The sequence below is a fragment of the Ixodes scapularis genome, unplaced genomic scaffold (genome assembly GCF_016920785.2).
Source record: "Ixodes scapularis isolate PalLabHiFi unplaced genomic scaffold, ASM1692078v2 PGA_scaffold1__304_contigs__length_218370807, whole genome shotgun sequence".
Lineage (NCBI taxonomy): Eukaryota > Metazoa > Arthropoda > Arachnida > Ixodida > Ixodidae > Ixodes > Ixodes scapularis.
Window position 1 is genome coordinate 139,400,239 of NW_024609846.1, and position 17,113 is coordinate 139,417,351.

General features: G+C 47.2%; 1 protein-coding gene across 1 annotated transcript; it reads right to left on the minus strand.

Moving 5' to 3' along the window:
* Positions 1–1,036: 1,036 nt before the first annotated feature.
* LOC115316181 lies at positions 1,037–15,715 on the minus strand. Its single transcript, XM_040219004.1, has 5 exons — positions 15,697–15,715; positions 13,969–14,191; positions 10,220–10,385; positions 2,703–2,830; positions 1,037–1,076 (listed from the first exon to the last, which is right to left on the minus strand). Exons 1-5 carry the CDS (start codon positions 15,713–15,715, stop codon positions 1,037–1,039), a joined length of 576 nt encoding a protein of 191 aa, XP_040074938.1.
* Between the last annotated feature and the right edge of the window lie 1,398 nt (positions 15,716–17,113).

Genomic DNA, 17,113 nt, shown 5'->3' on the forward strand with positions numbered 1-17,113 from the left:
CCCAAGTTTAGAATGCCCACGCGTTGCCAAAGCGGGACCCACTGGAGTACTTCGTCCTGAATGAAGCGGGCGTGCCCTCAGTTTGCACAAACTTTGCCTTCGCAATCGAAGGTGGGACCCACAGAGGTATTGCAGGGGCTGCCCCAGTCCACTTTGCCCACGTCGGGCGCCCTTCAAGCCGAGGTGTAATTTATATGTATGTGGCGCGGACACAAGAACGTCGATTTGACACAGATTGGTCATTTAGCAACTATGCAAGTTGTTTGTCACCGAAAAAAGAAAATCCTGAGAAACTACCGGACAGGCAAAAGGTAAGAGCGTCAAACCGCAAACATTTTCTGCGAATAAAATTGGACTTCCCTGGTAGGCGAGAACTTCTACTCTTATCCAATGTCCACGCCAGTGGTGCCACAAGGGGAGTGGGGACCGCCCCGGGTGCTGCGCTTCGGGGGTGTCGCGACAGGCCAAGAGAGGAGGAGGTGTGTTCGCGGCAGGCGACGGCCCCGGGGGGGGGGGGGGGGGGGGGGGCGCTGCGGGCCACCGTTTGCCGCTGACCCTGGTAACGCCACTGGTCCACGCAATGGTTTGCACTAAAAACGAGAGATTAATTTACGATGTAGTTTTTAGAACTTCAAGAGTTGGCGTATATTTCTAGAAAACGTCTGCTCCGGTTCTCTCGTCTGCGCTATCCGTGTTAAGGAGTATTGTTAACCCCTGTACCGTCAATCTTTCTAAACCAACGGAACATATTTTAGCCAACGGAGCTAAGTTTTGAGTAAACATCAAACCCTCCTGAATTGATATATATATATTTTTTTGCGCTTTACGTTGTGTCAAGTAACCTGTCTGTCCCTGCAGAAAAAGCCGCTCTACTTTCGTCATCATTGAAAATAATGTCAGATTTTGTAGATTCGTTATACAGATGCGACCACTCAAATTTTACTAAAATCACGGCGATAAAGACTTAGGAAGACGAGAAGTAGCTTGCGCTATTATAATTCCATAAGTCAGACCGATTTGCTGTATCGCCGAAACTTTAGTTTTGGAAGAGATAAAACATAGCCTTTTCGGTTGTGCTAGAGAGAGATATAGGTTCTTTATTATGGAGAGATACCAACGTCTCCATAATAAAGAAGTTATTTCTCTCCGTAGAGCTTTTGACGGCAGTTTGAAGCAATCCGAATTAAAAATTGTGAAAATTTTGAAAGATGCAAATGTTTTGGGCCACAAAGATCAACGGGGTCTCGAAAATAGGTTTTCCACTAATTTTTTTCTTTTGTGAAATACAACAAAGGAGACCTAACACCCCCCCCCCCCTCCCCCCCCTTCGTGGTCGTAAATGATAATGACGCTTTGCAGGAAATCTTGGCTTTAATTTTGCAGAACGCTCTTACAAAGAGTTACAGCTCTTTGAGACAATTCTGGAATAGGTGACTTAACGAAGTATTTTTCAAAAAATGCGCAGACGATGCATTGGTGGGTTTTACAGACTAGTAAAAGTTTGAGTTAGAGATAGCTTCTGAATTAAAGTTACCTATAGAAGAACGAAGAACGGTTACATTGAATACCTAAATTGTAAGCTCAAAACGGATCCAGGCCTTTGTTGGGTGTATGGCAAATCCGCGGCAAAACCACTTCTTCCCTTCGTTAGCTTCCTCTCTAAGCATGTAAAAATATGGCTAATTTGAAATCTAACAGCAGTATAAAAATGTTTTCATTGAATAGTTCCATCTCACCATAATTTTAAGGAGAATCTTAGAAATGCACGATTTATTAGGGAATATATTTTAAGGCAGTTCCTCTGTGTGGTATCTTCAAAAAACTATTCAGGAAAGTAATAAACCTTCTAAGCGGGTACTTGTTTCTTACTTCCATAAAATTTCCCAGAGTAGTAAAGCAGTAAACCACAGGTTTAATATTGATTATATTATTAATTGTCACTGCCTTTTGCAAGGCCAATAAGCTGAGCCGCATAAACCTGCTCGTATCAACAAGTAACATTTCTGTGAAGAAACACACAAAGAAAGGTGTAGAATGGACATCAGGCTTCATATAGAAGATACCCCTCGGTTGTGGCCTGTGATCTATTGAACAAACTAAACTTGGTATAAATGAGCCCTTGACAACATATGTAGAATAAATAAAGACCGTTACTCGGGAGTGCCCAAAAATCTAACTGAAATAAACAATTTTGTGCCATTGTAGGGTTCTACCTCCGTAGAGTCCGCGAAAACAAATGATCGCAAGCCCCTGCTAAAAAAGTAGTTAACAATGCTTAATCACGGGAACGTATTTAGCAAACCTTCGTTTAGATTGAACTTTGAACTACGAGAGTTTGCTGGGTTTTGAAAGGTGGTGACCTTCACGGCGCGTTTGTTAATTGTGGTCTGAGAAGCTAGAATGGCATGCTCTGCGATCTGCCTTGTGATACCGAGCTATAGTTGTGCCAGTGTAGAAGGTGGAAGAAAAGTGCAGTTAGCGAAGGTTAGTGGATAAGAGAGGAGGTGGGTACCGCGACGTTTTCTGTGTTATTGGTGTGTTACTAAATTTTGCATTTTAAACTGTGGAAAGAAGGTGTCTCCCTTTCTGGTTTATTTTCTCTTTGTCATGGTGTCCATTCAAACTCGTTTTAAAAAACAATTTATCACCTGTGTTGAGGCATTTCAAGGTACGCGTTTTTTATCTGGAGTCTAAGAACGTACCGAAGAAGTTCTTCCAGGTAGTCGTAGGCTTTGCCTGTTGTGGGTGCAAAAAGGCCGACTCCGAGGATGATGTATCCACATTTATGAACGTCCCCGGCTCTGTTCACCTCTTGGAGGTCTCTCAGTCTCTACACCAAATGTTAACATAAAAACGAATAATTGCATTGTGAGTATTCTACCTATGAATCATACACATATAGTAAAAGTTGCCTTTTAATTAGTAGAGGTGAAAGCACATTGGTAACCTTTAAGCCAATGGAGGCCCCTTGAAATACATTTATTTCACTCGTGTGAGCCTCTGATTAATTACTGCTAGCTTAAAATATACCTAGTAATTATTAATAAAACTATAATCTTGTTTGTTCATTCTTACCTATCACACCTCATGAATTCGAATGGTAGAAGTCAAATCTGAAAGTTTGGCCCGTAATTTTGTATTTCGTTTGGTCTTCCCTTTTTCCATATACTTATGTGTCATCCCCCCCCCCTCCCCCCACCTTTCTCGATAGTCTCATCTCTCCTTCCACTCCTCTGGTTTTTTTTCTCTGGATTCTACTACTGTCGTAATTCGTTCTTTTCTTTTCTCACAGGTCCGTTGGGACACACGACCAGTCTATAGTGCGGTAGTCTTACGAGGGCTTTAATAGAAGGAAATTAGGCTTGTCCAGTTCTTTGGTGGATCTGCTCATATCTATACGCTTGAGGATGATTATTAGACAGTTCATGTTTATGTTTTGCAACCACTAGTGGGCACAGAGTGTGTTACGCTTAACTGCTGACTAGAAGACGCGTGGAAGCGTGCAACTTACCCGTCTGTTTATTCATTTCTAAGCGTAGGGTGAACATAGCACTTTAGCATTGAGCTAATTGGTTGCTTGTGTTTACTTAAGGTTATACCATCACCACTGTCACAACTTGGATTGCGGTGGTTATACTAAAATACAAAAAGAGTCCAGTCGGCTCAGTGGAATTGCCCTTGTTTTCGCTTTATAAGGACGGCAGACGGAAGAAGTGATCACATTTAACAGTGACCTATAGCCTTTTATAAGTCACGTTTGACCCAACGACGAATAAATATGAAAATTCTGTCATTAATTGGTAAGAATAGGTCGATAGTAAGGTCGCGTCTTTGGCCAAAATTGCTTCAACGAGCTTGGGCGCGTTCATTGACAGCACGTATGACCAGCCACCAGCCACGAATATTCCCCGAGCGGAGGCCATGTGCATAACTTATGTTCTCCAATCATGATTTTAGGTAAGTATGTATTTAAGGAATATATTTCAGCAAGCCAGAGTTGAAATTTCCGAATCTTCCTAACTGAAAGGGCAACGTCATCTTCAGCAACTTGAAGCTGGTCCTGGTCAGGATAACCTTAAACCATAAAACACACATTTATACGGCATTGGTATTGTTTTTGGTATATTTCAGATCCGACTACAAATATTTCTACGTGCATCGCCAAGCTAGCGCGTGTTTGGCCGAATGGATACTGCGCTTGAGTGTCGCGCGGAAGCTCTAGGTTCGATTCCAGTCAGCGGGATATCCTTTTATTTATTCTTTCAACTTGGTGTTCTCGTAAGTTCAATAGCATTCTTGTCTGACCGAGTCCGAATGTTCTACGCGCCGAAAGATTTACGCCAAATGTTCCAGAAACGCACGAGAGTATAGACCCTTTCTCCAAGGGCGCCGCCATCTTGGATTGTCGTCACTTCCAGTATGGGCGAAAACATTGTTTTGCCGTCGCCACGCCAGTAAAAGACACTTAGGATATAAGCGTAACCGCCAAACATTATCGTTTTGCCTCTCCTTTATTTTTTTAGTAGTTACAGGTTGAAACGCTTTAGTATTTTTTCGTCGCCCATACGGGGTACGCCTATAAGGTGGCTTGGGATGAGAGTACACAGAAAAGGTCTATATAAGGGACTCCGCATGGAAAGCGGGTCAGCCTCGCTCCGGCGCTCGATCCTGTTGTTTATTGCCGACATCGACGCCTGCGACGTTAACTTACTCCTATTTTGTTTTGTACACAGTTGGCCCCACTAAACGTTTATTTTCGCAGTTATTCTTCCCCTCATCATTTGTCATTTGTGACATTTTGGTGGAGGTGTTGGGTAGTGCATCTTATGCCCGTAAAGCTACCCCTCCGAAGACATCCCGGCCAAGTGAGGTGCTTAGTCCCGGAAGGCTACCCTTCGTCGAAAACGCCGAAGCCCGAGCAAGCCGTCGCATTCAGGGACTGCCCCCAGAGTTCGGTCAACTGCAAGAACTATCGAAGAAAGACAAGTCGACCATGAACAGCCAGTCCTCGTAAACTCCGGTACCCCTTTCGTAGTTTTCCTTCAAGCCTGTCGCTTCATGTACACCGACACCCTTCAATGGCGACGCCCATGAAGAAGTGGACGATTGGCTTCATCACTAGGAACGCGTGGCTGGGCGCAACGGAAGGACAGCTGAACAGTGCCTGCAAAACCTCTACTTTTCCTTAGAAAGAACTGCGAGGCTTTGGTTTGAGAATCATGAGGCTTCCCTTACGTCGTGAAATACCTGCAAGGCCGAACTCAAGAGGACGTTTGCGAACCAACGACGACGACAGCGAGTGGAAGACCTTCTGCAAGTAAGGACCCAAGGCCCCAACGAAACCGTCACCAGCTTCGTTGAAGGCGTACTTCGCCTGAGCAGCCGCGCCGACCCACAGACCACTAACGAGAAAAAGCTGTGTATCCTGATGAGAGGCGTGAAGAGTTGCATCTTCGGCGGCCTTGTTCGCAACTCACCAACTAGTGTCGACCAATCTGTTGCCGAGGCAACAAACATCGAGCGTGCATTGTCAGTCCGAGCCAGCCACCATAACCGACTCGCCGGCACGAGAAAGTGTCCTGGACGTCGTTAGAGCTCCGGAACATACTATCCGCTGCTGATCGCCCCGCTTAGATTTTCATTACCGAGGTTGTCCGAGAAGAGGTTCAGCGAGCCTTCCAGCCAGAAGCACCCGTCACCATGCCAGAACCGGTCGAGCCCTTTCTAACCTACACCGCAGTAGCCCAGAGAGCGGTGTCAGCTGCCCGACATTATTCGACGCCACTTCGACATCACCTACCAGCGCCGCAGACTTTCCGACGTCGGGGAGGACGGCCGCAACTCGTCCGCACCGAATATCTAGCGCCTAGGAAGACGGCGTTGAGGCGCATGGCCGATCGACGACCACAGTGTTATCACTGAGACGAAGACGATCACGTCTACCGGAGGTGCCCGTACCGAGAAATGGGCCTGCGAGATTTTGCGCCGAGCGACCCGCGACCCCGCCTCGGGGAGCGACCAAAGGTCATGGAGAAGTACCTCTGACGACCCCTGTCCCCGCTGCCGACTCCACCCCGAGGTTCATGTTCGCCATCGCCTCGCCTCGACGTGCGCTCTCGGCCTTCCGCCGCTCTCGACGGGACAGCCTGTTCCCCCTCTCTCGTTAGGAAAACGAAGTGCGGCAACGCCTGAAAGTGGCGTTGCCGAAGACGACCGAAGTAAAGGGCCTCCAAGAACGCTGGAGCGCACCCACTCTCTCGTCGCCACGCATCGCAATGGTGCCCAACAACCTAAACGTTGTTATCAACGGCCACGACGCATCGGCACTCGTGGACACCGGAGCAGACTACAGAGTCTTGAGTGGGAGGCTCTCTCGCGGCCTGAGGAAAGTGACAGTACCGTGTGTTGGACCTCAAATGCGGACTACCGGAAGACACCTCATTACACCAGTCGGGAGATGCACTTCTCGCGTCGAGATCCACGGTGAGACGCGCCCTGTGAAGTTCGTTGTTCTGCAAGACTGTGCGAGGGACGTTATCCTCAGAAGGAACGTTCTCTGCGAGTATGGCGCCGTCATCGATCTCGGGACAAAGCAGTTGACGCTGCGAAATCCTGTTCTGCCGCCGGTGGAGATCAACGCAACGTGAACCGCGATCAGAGTTATTGCCGACCATGCGAACCGGCCGCAGCGGTCGAGTGTTTTGGAATCGTCATAACCGACGCAGCTATGCAAAGTCAAGCTCTTCTGGAAGGCAGCGTCCAACTGCACCTTCAAAGAAGAATTGGCGTCGCACGAGGCGTAACGGATCTCCAAGAAGAACGTACAACTGTTCTCGTAACAAACTTTCGAGAGGAGCCGCAGCAGCTAACTAAGGGTACTACCGTGGGCCCCGCCAAGGAGCTTTGGGCGTCAGCCGTGGTCACCGCAATATCTGAGGAGACGTCATCTCAACAGAAGAGTTCGTCGCCACCGCAACTTGTTATCGACCCCGAGCTCCCAGCTACGAAGCGCCGGCAACTGGTTTATCTCCACGCTGAACACAGTGACTGTTTTGCCACGTCGTCAGAAGTTCGCCAAACACCAATGGCGAAACATCGGATTTTTACAAACGACGTGGTCCTTTTTCAGCAGTCGCCGTATTGAGTCTTCTTAAAGGAAAGGAAGGTGAATCAAGATCAAGTCCAGGAAATGCTCAACGACGGAACCCTGAGGACGGAACCTTGAGGTTCTGTGTTAACTATCGTCGAATGAACGCAGTGACTAAGAAGGACGTCTATACGCCCCCCGCATCGACGATACGTTAGACCGAGTTTACCACTCCCGATATTTTTTTCTCGACGGACCTGAAGAGTGGCTTCTGGCAGATTGAAGTCGACGAACGCCACCGAAGGAAAACTACCTTCGTCACCCCCGACGGACTGTACGAGTTCAAATTGATGCCATTCGGACTTTGCACAGTACCAGCCACCTTAGAACGTGTCGTGGACACCGTGCTGGCAGGTCTGAAATGGCAGAGCTGCCTCGTCTACCTGGACGATGTCGTGGTGCTTTTACAGTGTTTCGACGAACACCTGAAACGACTTCAAGTCGTGCTTCAAGCCATCAAGACCGCCGGCCTGTCATTCAAGCGAACAAGGTGTCACTTCGCATACAACGAACTAAAGTTCCTTGGCCACGTCGTGAACAACAAAAGTGTCTTCCATGACCCCGAGAATACATATCATGGCTGCATTTACGCCGCCATCTGACAAGAAGGTTGCGGAAAAACTTCTCGGACTCTGTGCCTACTACAGTCGGTTTGATCGGGACTTGGCCAAGCTGTCCGCACCGCTTACGCACCTCACCAAGGACGCCGTAAAGTTTGAGTGGACAGAAGAACGCCAACGGTCATTCGATGAGCTGAAACGAAGACTCCAGACGCCCACGATTCTTGGCTATTTCTACCTGTTCGTGGAAAAACAGAGATCCACATGGACGCCAGCAACAGCGGAGTTGGCACGGTACTAGCCTAAAGGCAAGACGGGGCAGACCGAGTCATCGCATATGCGAGTCGGGCGCTGTCTAAGGTGGAGAGAAACTACTCAACTACTTAAAAGGACTGCCTCGCTGTCGTCTGAGCAATAAAAAAGTTCTACCCGTATTTGTATGTAAGACCTATTCGCGTAGTCACAGACCACAACTGACTCTGCTGGCTCGCGAATCTGAAGGACCCCTCCGAACGCCTCGCCCGGTGGAGCGCACGACTGCAGGAGTTCGACATGACTGTGTTGTACAAGTCCGGCAGGAGACACAATGACGCCGACTGCCTGTCAAGGGCCCCAGTCGAGACCGGTCCTTCCTGCACCAAGGACGACGACGATGAGTGTTTCCTCGGCGCTCGGGATGTCAACGACATGGCTGCACTGCAACGAGACGACCCTGAGCTGCGAGCACTCATCGAGCACCCAGAGGGACACGAAAGCGCTGTTCCCCACGTTTTTGTACGAACACTGCAAAACTTCTCCACCGAATAAGGTGTGCTAAACAAGGTGGACTTCAGCGACACCAACACGGCGTGGGTGTTGGTGATCCCTTCCAGTCTTCAAGAGAAAACATTTCATGCCTGCCACGTGCACCCGACGGCGGGACACTTCGGCTACAGCAGGACTCTTGCCAAGATACTCGAAAAGTACTACTGGCCCAAACTTGCGAAAACAGTCCACCACTATACCTGACCTTGCCACGAGTGTCAACGACGGAAGACCACCGACAAGACCGGCAGCATTTCGTCAGCCTATTGCGCCGCCATCCGCCCCATTCCATCAAATCGGAACGGATTTCCTTGGACTATTCAAACCATCGACGCAAGGAAACCAATAGATAATCGTCGCAACATATTATCTCACACGTTACGCCGGGACGAAAGCCCTTACATCAGGTACAGCTGTTGAAGTCGCCAATTTTTTCATCGAGTCCATTGTCCTCCGGCACGGCGCCCCCGAAGTCCTCATTACAGACCGTGGATCATCGCTCAGGATTCAGCTGATGCAAGAAATCTTTCGTCTCAGTGGCACCGGCCACCGTCGAACCATTGCGTACCATCCGCGGACTAACAGAAAGGCTAAACAAAACTATCGCCGAATTGATCTCTACTTTTCTCGACGTAGAGCACAAGACGTGGGACGAGATGTTACCCTATGTGGCTTTTGCATACAACACGGCAGTGCAAGAGATCACAGGATTAACCTCGTTTCAGCTGCAACATGGCCGAAAAGTAACGATCATGCTCGACGAGATGCTGCCCCACGAACCAGATGACGATGGGAGCCAAGCCGCCTAGGTTGTTGCTCAACGAGCTAAAGAAGTTCGCCAACTCGCCCGACTCCGCATTCAAGATCAACAACGTGCCGACGCTACCCGGTACATCCTTCGTCAGATCGACGTTCGCTTCAAGACGGAGACCGTGTGTGGGTCTGGACCCAGATAGGACGACTCCTGAAGCGCTACTTCTAACCCTACAAATGGCTTCGTCGACTCGGGGATCGGAACTACGATGGGATGTCCGACGGAACACGGACTTCATCGCGCCACCCTCCACGAGCGGAAGTCGTCCACGTTGTGCTCCTCAAGCCGTACTATGATCGATAGGACTGTGAACTTCGTTTTTGTACTACGCTCGATAGGACTGTTTTACAGGCCTCCGTAGTTTGGCATTATTTTTTAATTGTTCTTCTGATTCATTTTCCAACAAGTTGCATTGAGACGATGATCTTCTAAAAAGGGGGGAGTGATGCCACTCGTGTTGCCGACCGAACGTTTGCGTGGGCTGTTTCTGTGCTTGGCTGTCGCGCGCGCGGAAGGTTCAGGTTTGATTCCGGTGTGCGGGATGTCCTTTTATTTATTCTTTCAGGTTGGCGTTCTCGTAAGTTCGAGAACCTTCTCGTCCGATCAGGTTCCGAATGTTCTACGCGCCAAAAGTTTTACGTCGAATCTTCCAGAAACCCACGAGGTACAAAGGGACTCCGCGTGGCGAGCGGAGTCAGTCTCGCTCCAGCGCTCGATCCTGCTGTTTCGCCGACATCAAGGGCTGCGATGCTAACTTATTTCTATTTTGTTTTGGGCACAGGTTCGCCGCATTGAAAGTTTAGTTTCTCAGTTATTCTTCGCCTCATCATTGGTCATTCGTGACAATATCTATTCACCAAAGTTTTCCTACAAATGGGGCAAGCTGGCTTTTACCTTGAAAAGTGTATCGTAGTCCTGGAAGGTACTTCTGTTGGTTACGAGAGCGTCGTGCATTTGTAACTTGAGCAGTCCGTAATGCCGGATGTTCGTGTTCCATAAGTAGCTAAATGTGCTCAATCCAGCGGCAACGTTTAGGTCGTTGTAGGCTTCAAGGATATTGCTGCGAGAAATGACACATATGCATGAACTCTAGTTCAACAATACTCAATTCAATTGCCGCTTCAAGAGAATCCTTCTCATTAAAAAAATATATAGATGAAAGTCCACTGGAAATATAACGCTACTTAATTAAGAACTTAATACCTGCAATATATCAGAAAAAAAAAAAAACCTCAAACAAAGCAACTCTTACATTACCATTTATCTAAAGACATAAACCCCTCACGTATATCGGGTGTTTCAATGAAGGCTTTAAAAGATTCCTTATAATAAAGTGATTAAGAAAAAAAGAAGGGGAAACACTTTTCGGGGACAGAGTTCTAACCACAGTGGACGTCAAGCAAAGGAAAAAAGAAACTAATTAACGAAGTCGTTAACTAAATAACCTAATTACATTTTTAATTATTATATATAAATATCGTTTCCGAGAGAATCTTGCAAGCATCTAAGAAAAAACACTAAATCCAATCATTTTGGAAATATATCGCAAGCCACAGGCAAAACGTTACGTCGTTCCGAAAGAGAAAAACGCTCGATTTGGACACATTTTTAGGTTTCGATTACTCTCGGAGCATATCTTTCTGCACGGGGTCCTGATCCCCAGTGGCCGAGACGTGTGTAGTCGCGAAGGGACTTTAGTATAGGGAGATAGTAGAGTAAAACGAGCTAACTGTTTAACGAGGACTACACAAGTTTAAAGACCAAAGATAACAAGGCGGACCGAAAGACGTGTTTTCTTTACGAGCCTCAGACGAAGACTACCCATCGGCGATTTGTCTTGACGTAGGCGAGGGGGAATGCATTAAGCCGTCTGGCTCTTGAGCCGACGGTTCCCCGACGCTCGGCCACCGAGTTTTCCCCCTCCAGAATGTGCGGTGCCGGGTTTCACCCCTACGGTCGCCGTCCGCTTGCGCGGTCTTCGTCGCAGGACCGTCCGCTTTCGGGAGCTTGTCTCCACGTGCCGCCACAGGTGCAACGCACTTTCGCCATACTTCCCTGCATCTCGCAAGTGAGGCGAGGCGGTGGCTTCGCGCCTCAGCCATCAGGGAGCAAGACCGCGGGCGCAACGATACGCTCCGATAAGAAATGGAAACCTAGAAACACGTCCAAAGTGATTTTTTTTTTTTTCTGAACGCTATAAATGTTGTTTTTGGCTTTCTAAAATGAGTTGATTTGGCAGTGTTCGATGACGCTTAGTAATTTCCTTAATAAAAGCACATGTCTATTTTCACCAAATAAAAGGTTAATTAGTAACATTTAGTAAATTGTCTAGATAATTATTATGTTTTTAGAAATTCTTGACCCTTGTCGCGGCTGACAGGTTGTTCCGAGAACAAGTTTTGTTTTTGGTCAATTACCACCTTCGCTGAAAAATTCGGTACAAGAACTTAAAAAAAACATGAAGAAGACACTTTACACTGCTTACGTGTAGGAATGCGAACGCATTCCTACAGAAGAACATTTTTACAAGCAGCGCGCCACGTTTTCCTATCGCACACGGCGCTCCGGCGGTCATATCGTGCTCCCCCACTGCGCAGGCGCGACGAACCCCACCGGCTCCACGCCTCCCATGACGAGGCATCTGCGTACCTGTGCTTTTGGCCAATGGGAATTTAACTGCCGTTTCGATGCCTACACACGGTTACAGACAACGCCGGCTTCGCTCCATGGAACAGTTAATGCTTTCGCCATAAGCGTACAGGGTCACTCAAGTCACCAGGCTCGATATAAAATAGACTGTAAAAATGGACGCCTGCACGTAGCGATCTAAAATTTTTGTCAAAGGTGTATTTCACAGGTCTTTTTTTTTTCTTGTAAAATTACAAAGCGTAGCTCCCTTTCTGTAAACAAATAGGGCCAAGAAGCCTGCCAGGGTAAGCGGCGGGCGGCGACGCAGACGACAAAGTCGAGTGGCGGGGCGCGCTTGTCGCTCGTATTTATAGATGGCGCTACCTCCTTATCGCGACTAGCTCCCTATGGGAGCCAGAGTTGCGCGTCTGTTTTCCACGCGCCGCCGGGCCGCTATTCGCCGAGATACAAACACGTGAGGAGCAGGGTCCAGTGCCATGCAGGAAAACAGACGTTGCACGCGCCCCGGTGTACGCTCCCCTGCTTTTGAGCGCGGCGCCGCTATTCTCCGAATTCACTCACGTGAGGAACAGGATCAACATGCCATGCAGGAAAGGCGGCGCTACGGGGATGAACACGCAAAACTGGCTCCAGTAGGGAGCCTATACAGGACCTCTAATCGAGACGGATGTCGATCGCCGTGGTTTATTAAAGTGAACATAATTTTTTTTATAATGTACCTTTGGTTAAAAAACAAATGCAGACAATAAAAGCAAAATTTCTAGTAAAAAAAAACAACGCGTCTGCATAACGACGGTGCCTTTGCTGCCAACGGATTTCGTCTGCGAGTCGTGGGCTTTCTTTCGCTGGTCACTGCACCTTGCGAAGCTGCTCCCGACGTCATCTATCAAGACGCGCGCCAAACGCACCCCGCATCTCGGCTTGGTCGTCTGCGTCGCCACCCGCCCTTAACCTTGGCAAGTTTCTTGGCCCTATTTTTTTTACAGAAAGGGCGCTACGCTCTCTAATTTTACAAGTAAAAACCGACTTGTGAATTGCACCTTTGACGAAAAGTTTATTATGCTACGTACAGGCGTCGATTTTTACGGTCCATTTTAAATCGAGCCTGGTGACTCGGGACACTCTATACAGTGTAGCGCTTTTTTGCACTCAGAGTCGGTTAAAACTTTAAAATAAGATTAAACTAATATTCAGGGATTTATTTGTCACTAGGAAATGCTCTCCTGCTTTAGCTTTGTACGAGGCAAATATTTTATATTTGTGCTTAAAGGTCCAGTGACAACCCAATTATTGATATTTTTGGTCTCAAACGGTTCAGACGTGCCCGACTAACCACTTTTCACACCGACAAGGTAAGGCGCAAGGAAGGGATGTGAGGGTTTGCTGTCCAATTGAACTGTTTCCAGCCTTTCCACCACATCAGATAAATTTAGCGTTCTCTACTCTGGACAGCAAAGCGTTTAACGAGAGACTATTATTAAAAACAGAATTATTCGCCGCCAAATCCATATTAGTTGTACCACCTGAGCACCTCTCCCTTCCTCCACCGGGGAGCTAATGTCGACACGCCGCTTCGCAAGAGCCTGGTGCTTTGGTAGCGTGATGCGCGCGCCGGGGAGAAATCCTCGGCACTAATCTATCGTACGAATACTGGTTTAAGAAACCCGAGAGTGTTGTCTGGCTGCACGTTGAGAAAGTTAACGCAATTGGGATTTCTTTGTGTTCCCTGCACTCGTTTATTCCTTGATCTAAGAAAAAAAAAAAAGAAAGATCTCGAACTTCATACGTTTTGAACAACAGCATTTCTAGAAACTAAAAAAAAAAATTTGTTTGTCCTTTGATATGCAATTTAATTGACGATGTGACCACACATCATCTCAAATTTGGGCTAACATTCATTTGCATTCTTTTTAGAGACAACAGGTTAAAGCACTGTTGGCTCGGAACCTCCCCAGTCAAATGTCCCTGGTATCCACGTATAGCCAAAATAGTACCCGTGGTCAATTCCTATTCCGAATTGGGTGGTTCCGCTGTCCCTCCGGACAAATCCAAGAAACCACTGCCACCCGGCTGAGCTGCGGTTGAGAAAGGTGCCCCTTTCAGAGTTGTAGAAGAAGTCCCAGAAAATGATGTCGCAGAGGCCTTTCGGCGGCCCCGCGGCATACTTCTCGAAGAAAGTCCCAAAAGTACATAAAATTGTCTTCTTGGGCAGTGTCCCTGCAAAATAAAATGCTATATTAGGAACCGAACTGAACAAGTGGTACCCTTTTTTTTTTAATCCGGGAGAGGCAGAACGCGAGAAAAACGGTAAGCCTAAGTGTCAGTTAGTGCCAAGGTACTTTTCTTTGGATTTTTCGTGCCTCTTCCCCGGTTCGCCACACCATTGCCGAAATGCCCGAGATGAGCCAAAGATGCCGCGTATCAATCGAACAAGCAGCAGGGAAGACTAATTCAGCGTTTGACATTTTAAGCTCAAAGTTGAAAGGTGGAAACAGGACAACCAGAAGTGAAGCATAATGGTGCCATTTCCTTGAGAACAGCGGTACAAAGAAGCTAGGCGACTACCGAAAAGCGAAGTAGTAAAGCCTCCCTGTGGTACTTGCTTGGCAACTTAAAGGGGCCATGAAACGAATTTTGGGTTTGGATGAATGATTTTAAATTGGGACTTTACTAATCGCATATCGTTTAGTTGTCCAAAAGAAAGAGGCTAGAAAGTCAAAAGCCAGCTTTTCGGTACGAACATTTGAAAATATAGCGGACTATTTTGTACCTTCTTGCCTTCGAAAGCTCTCCGCCTTTTCACTATGATACATCCGCGGTTCCAAAAGCGCGTCACCGGCGCCAAACTGACGTCAGCAGAGCCCAGCTTACGCATTGGACGCGAGAACTGCGTCACTCGGACGTATGCGCTCGTCAACAATCAATCCGTCGAGGAATAATTGGATTCGCGTTCGTGGCCAATGAGTGCCCTGACGGAACCTATTGTCACTGGGGAATGACAAGTTCTATGGTGTGCATAAAAAGCACGGTGGAACCTAGGAGTCACCGCACCGGTGCCGAAGGAATGTCACGACCACGTGATTTCACAATTCGCATTTGAGTTGAGGATTAAAGCTAAGGAGGAAGAAGTAGGAAAATCGTTTCATGACCCCTTTAAGGTGGGAAAACTCATGCTAGCAAAATAATTATCATGCTTGGTTATACTGTCACGAATGACAATGAGGCGCCGAAAACTGAAAAAAAAAACTAAACGTTTAATGGGGCGAACTTGTGCCCAACACGAAATGAAGAAAGTTTAGCGTCGCAGGCCTCATTGGCGACGTGACAGCAAAATCAGTCGCTGGGGCGAGACTGGTTCCGGTTCGCCACGCGGAGCACCAAACGTACAAGTCGAGGGCATCTGGAACAATCGGCGAAGAATGTTCGGCGCGTAGAGCATTCGGACCTCAAAAAAAGCCAACAGGGTTCTCGAATTTACCTGAATGTGCCACTTAAAGAAACAACAAAAAACTGCGTCCGCTCCGAGGCATTGAACCTGGAGCATCTGCACTACGGCCAGGCACAGTAACCATTCGGCCACGTACGCGCCGCTCGGCGACGCGCGTGGCAATACCTCAAAACGTCGGGGATTTCAGAGGCATAAACTGCAAGACAGAAAATAAATATTGGCACAAAAAACCGTACAGATTGCGTACGTGCTGAAAAAAAAAATTCGATTTTACGAGGAAGTATTAGCGACATTATTAGAAAAAATACTGAAGGATGTTAACACGCGTCGTTCCAGTGGTTTCCAATCTTGGAAAAGGGAAGGGAATCATGGAAAGATTGGGAGGATGATAAGGCAAATTGTGAACGGTACAAGGAGCGATAGAAATTAATGAAATACAAACACACACGAACAGTCATATAAGAAATTGTGCAGTTTGATACTTTAGCCCCTTGTTCCATGGGAAAAACACCAGCCGTCGGATGGCCCAAAATGCGTGCTTTTTGTGTAAGGTGTTTAAAAACTTTAGGCTCTAGAAAAAAGCAGTCAATAGCGTTAAGTCCTTATTTTGAACTCGTTTCGTTCATGTTCTGGCCATTAAAAAGCACGGCGGACAAGCGAACGCTCCTGATGTTGCCACACCAATGACTCCTTCCGCACGCTTGTGTCCGCCTTGTATGGCCACCGATAATCAATAGACACGCCGGAAAACGCAACGTTTGAAGCCAGCTATAACCGCGTCATCTTCCGAACGCCGTCTGCTATCAACCATAGAGTTGTTATAGTGTATGCTAGAGGTTCAACTGCCGCTAGTGTGTTGTGGCGAATTGAGGCAGAGAGCAACCAGGCGGAAATTAACTTCCGGTAATTAATTTTTATAGAAACAAGTGAGTGCATTTTCTTCGTAAGATTGATTATAAGAGGAAATTTCACGAATAATTTGTACCTAATAGGTAGACAGGAATATTTCTCAGTCAAGCAGACAAAATATTTCGTCAGTTACGACGTTTTTATTCAAAATTCATGGCATTAAAAACGGTCCTAAACCGCCTTCGAAGATGCATGTATGTGCATTGCCGGATACTGTTAGCGCGAACACAGCGTCGTCGCCTTTCAGCATGCAGGATATACGTGCCAAACGAACAAAGGACATGCAGAAAACCAAGAGACACGCAAACCCTACGCAGTAACATTGGATCAGTAACTCCTTGTACATGGAGACGACCAAAATAAATTGAAGGCCACGAAATTTCGCTTAATTTGCAAAAAAATAAGTACTGCTTTTTTCTGCACATGAATATGCGCGAAGATGCTTGTTTTGTTCACACAACGTCACCGCAGGCTCAAAATCTTCGAAAATAGGAAGAAGCAAGAGAACAGGTGCCCGATAAAAGCTGCCCGACATTGGAAATAATATTAAAAAAAACACCTCTCATGGCCGACACACTCATTCTTTACATACAGAATGTTCTTTAACCGCTTGTGAAGATACATGGTGGAGTCATTTTCATATTGTGACAGGACGGGCATGTAAGCAATATATGAGCTCAACTGGAATGCTGGCGAATCTTGAAAACACTCTAAATTTCGTTCTATTGTCATTCTTCCTAGAATCGTCGCTCGTTCTTACATAGGCGCTATAGAAAAGATTT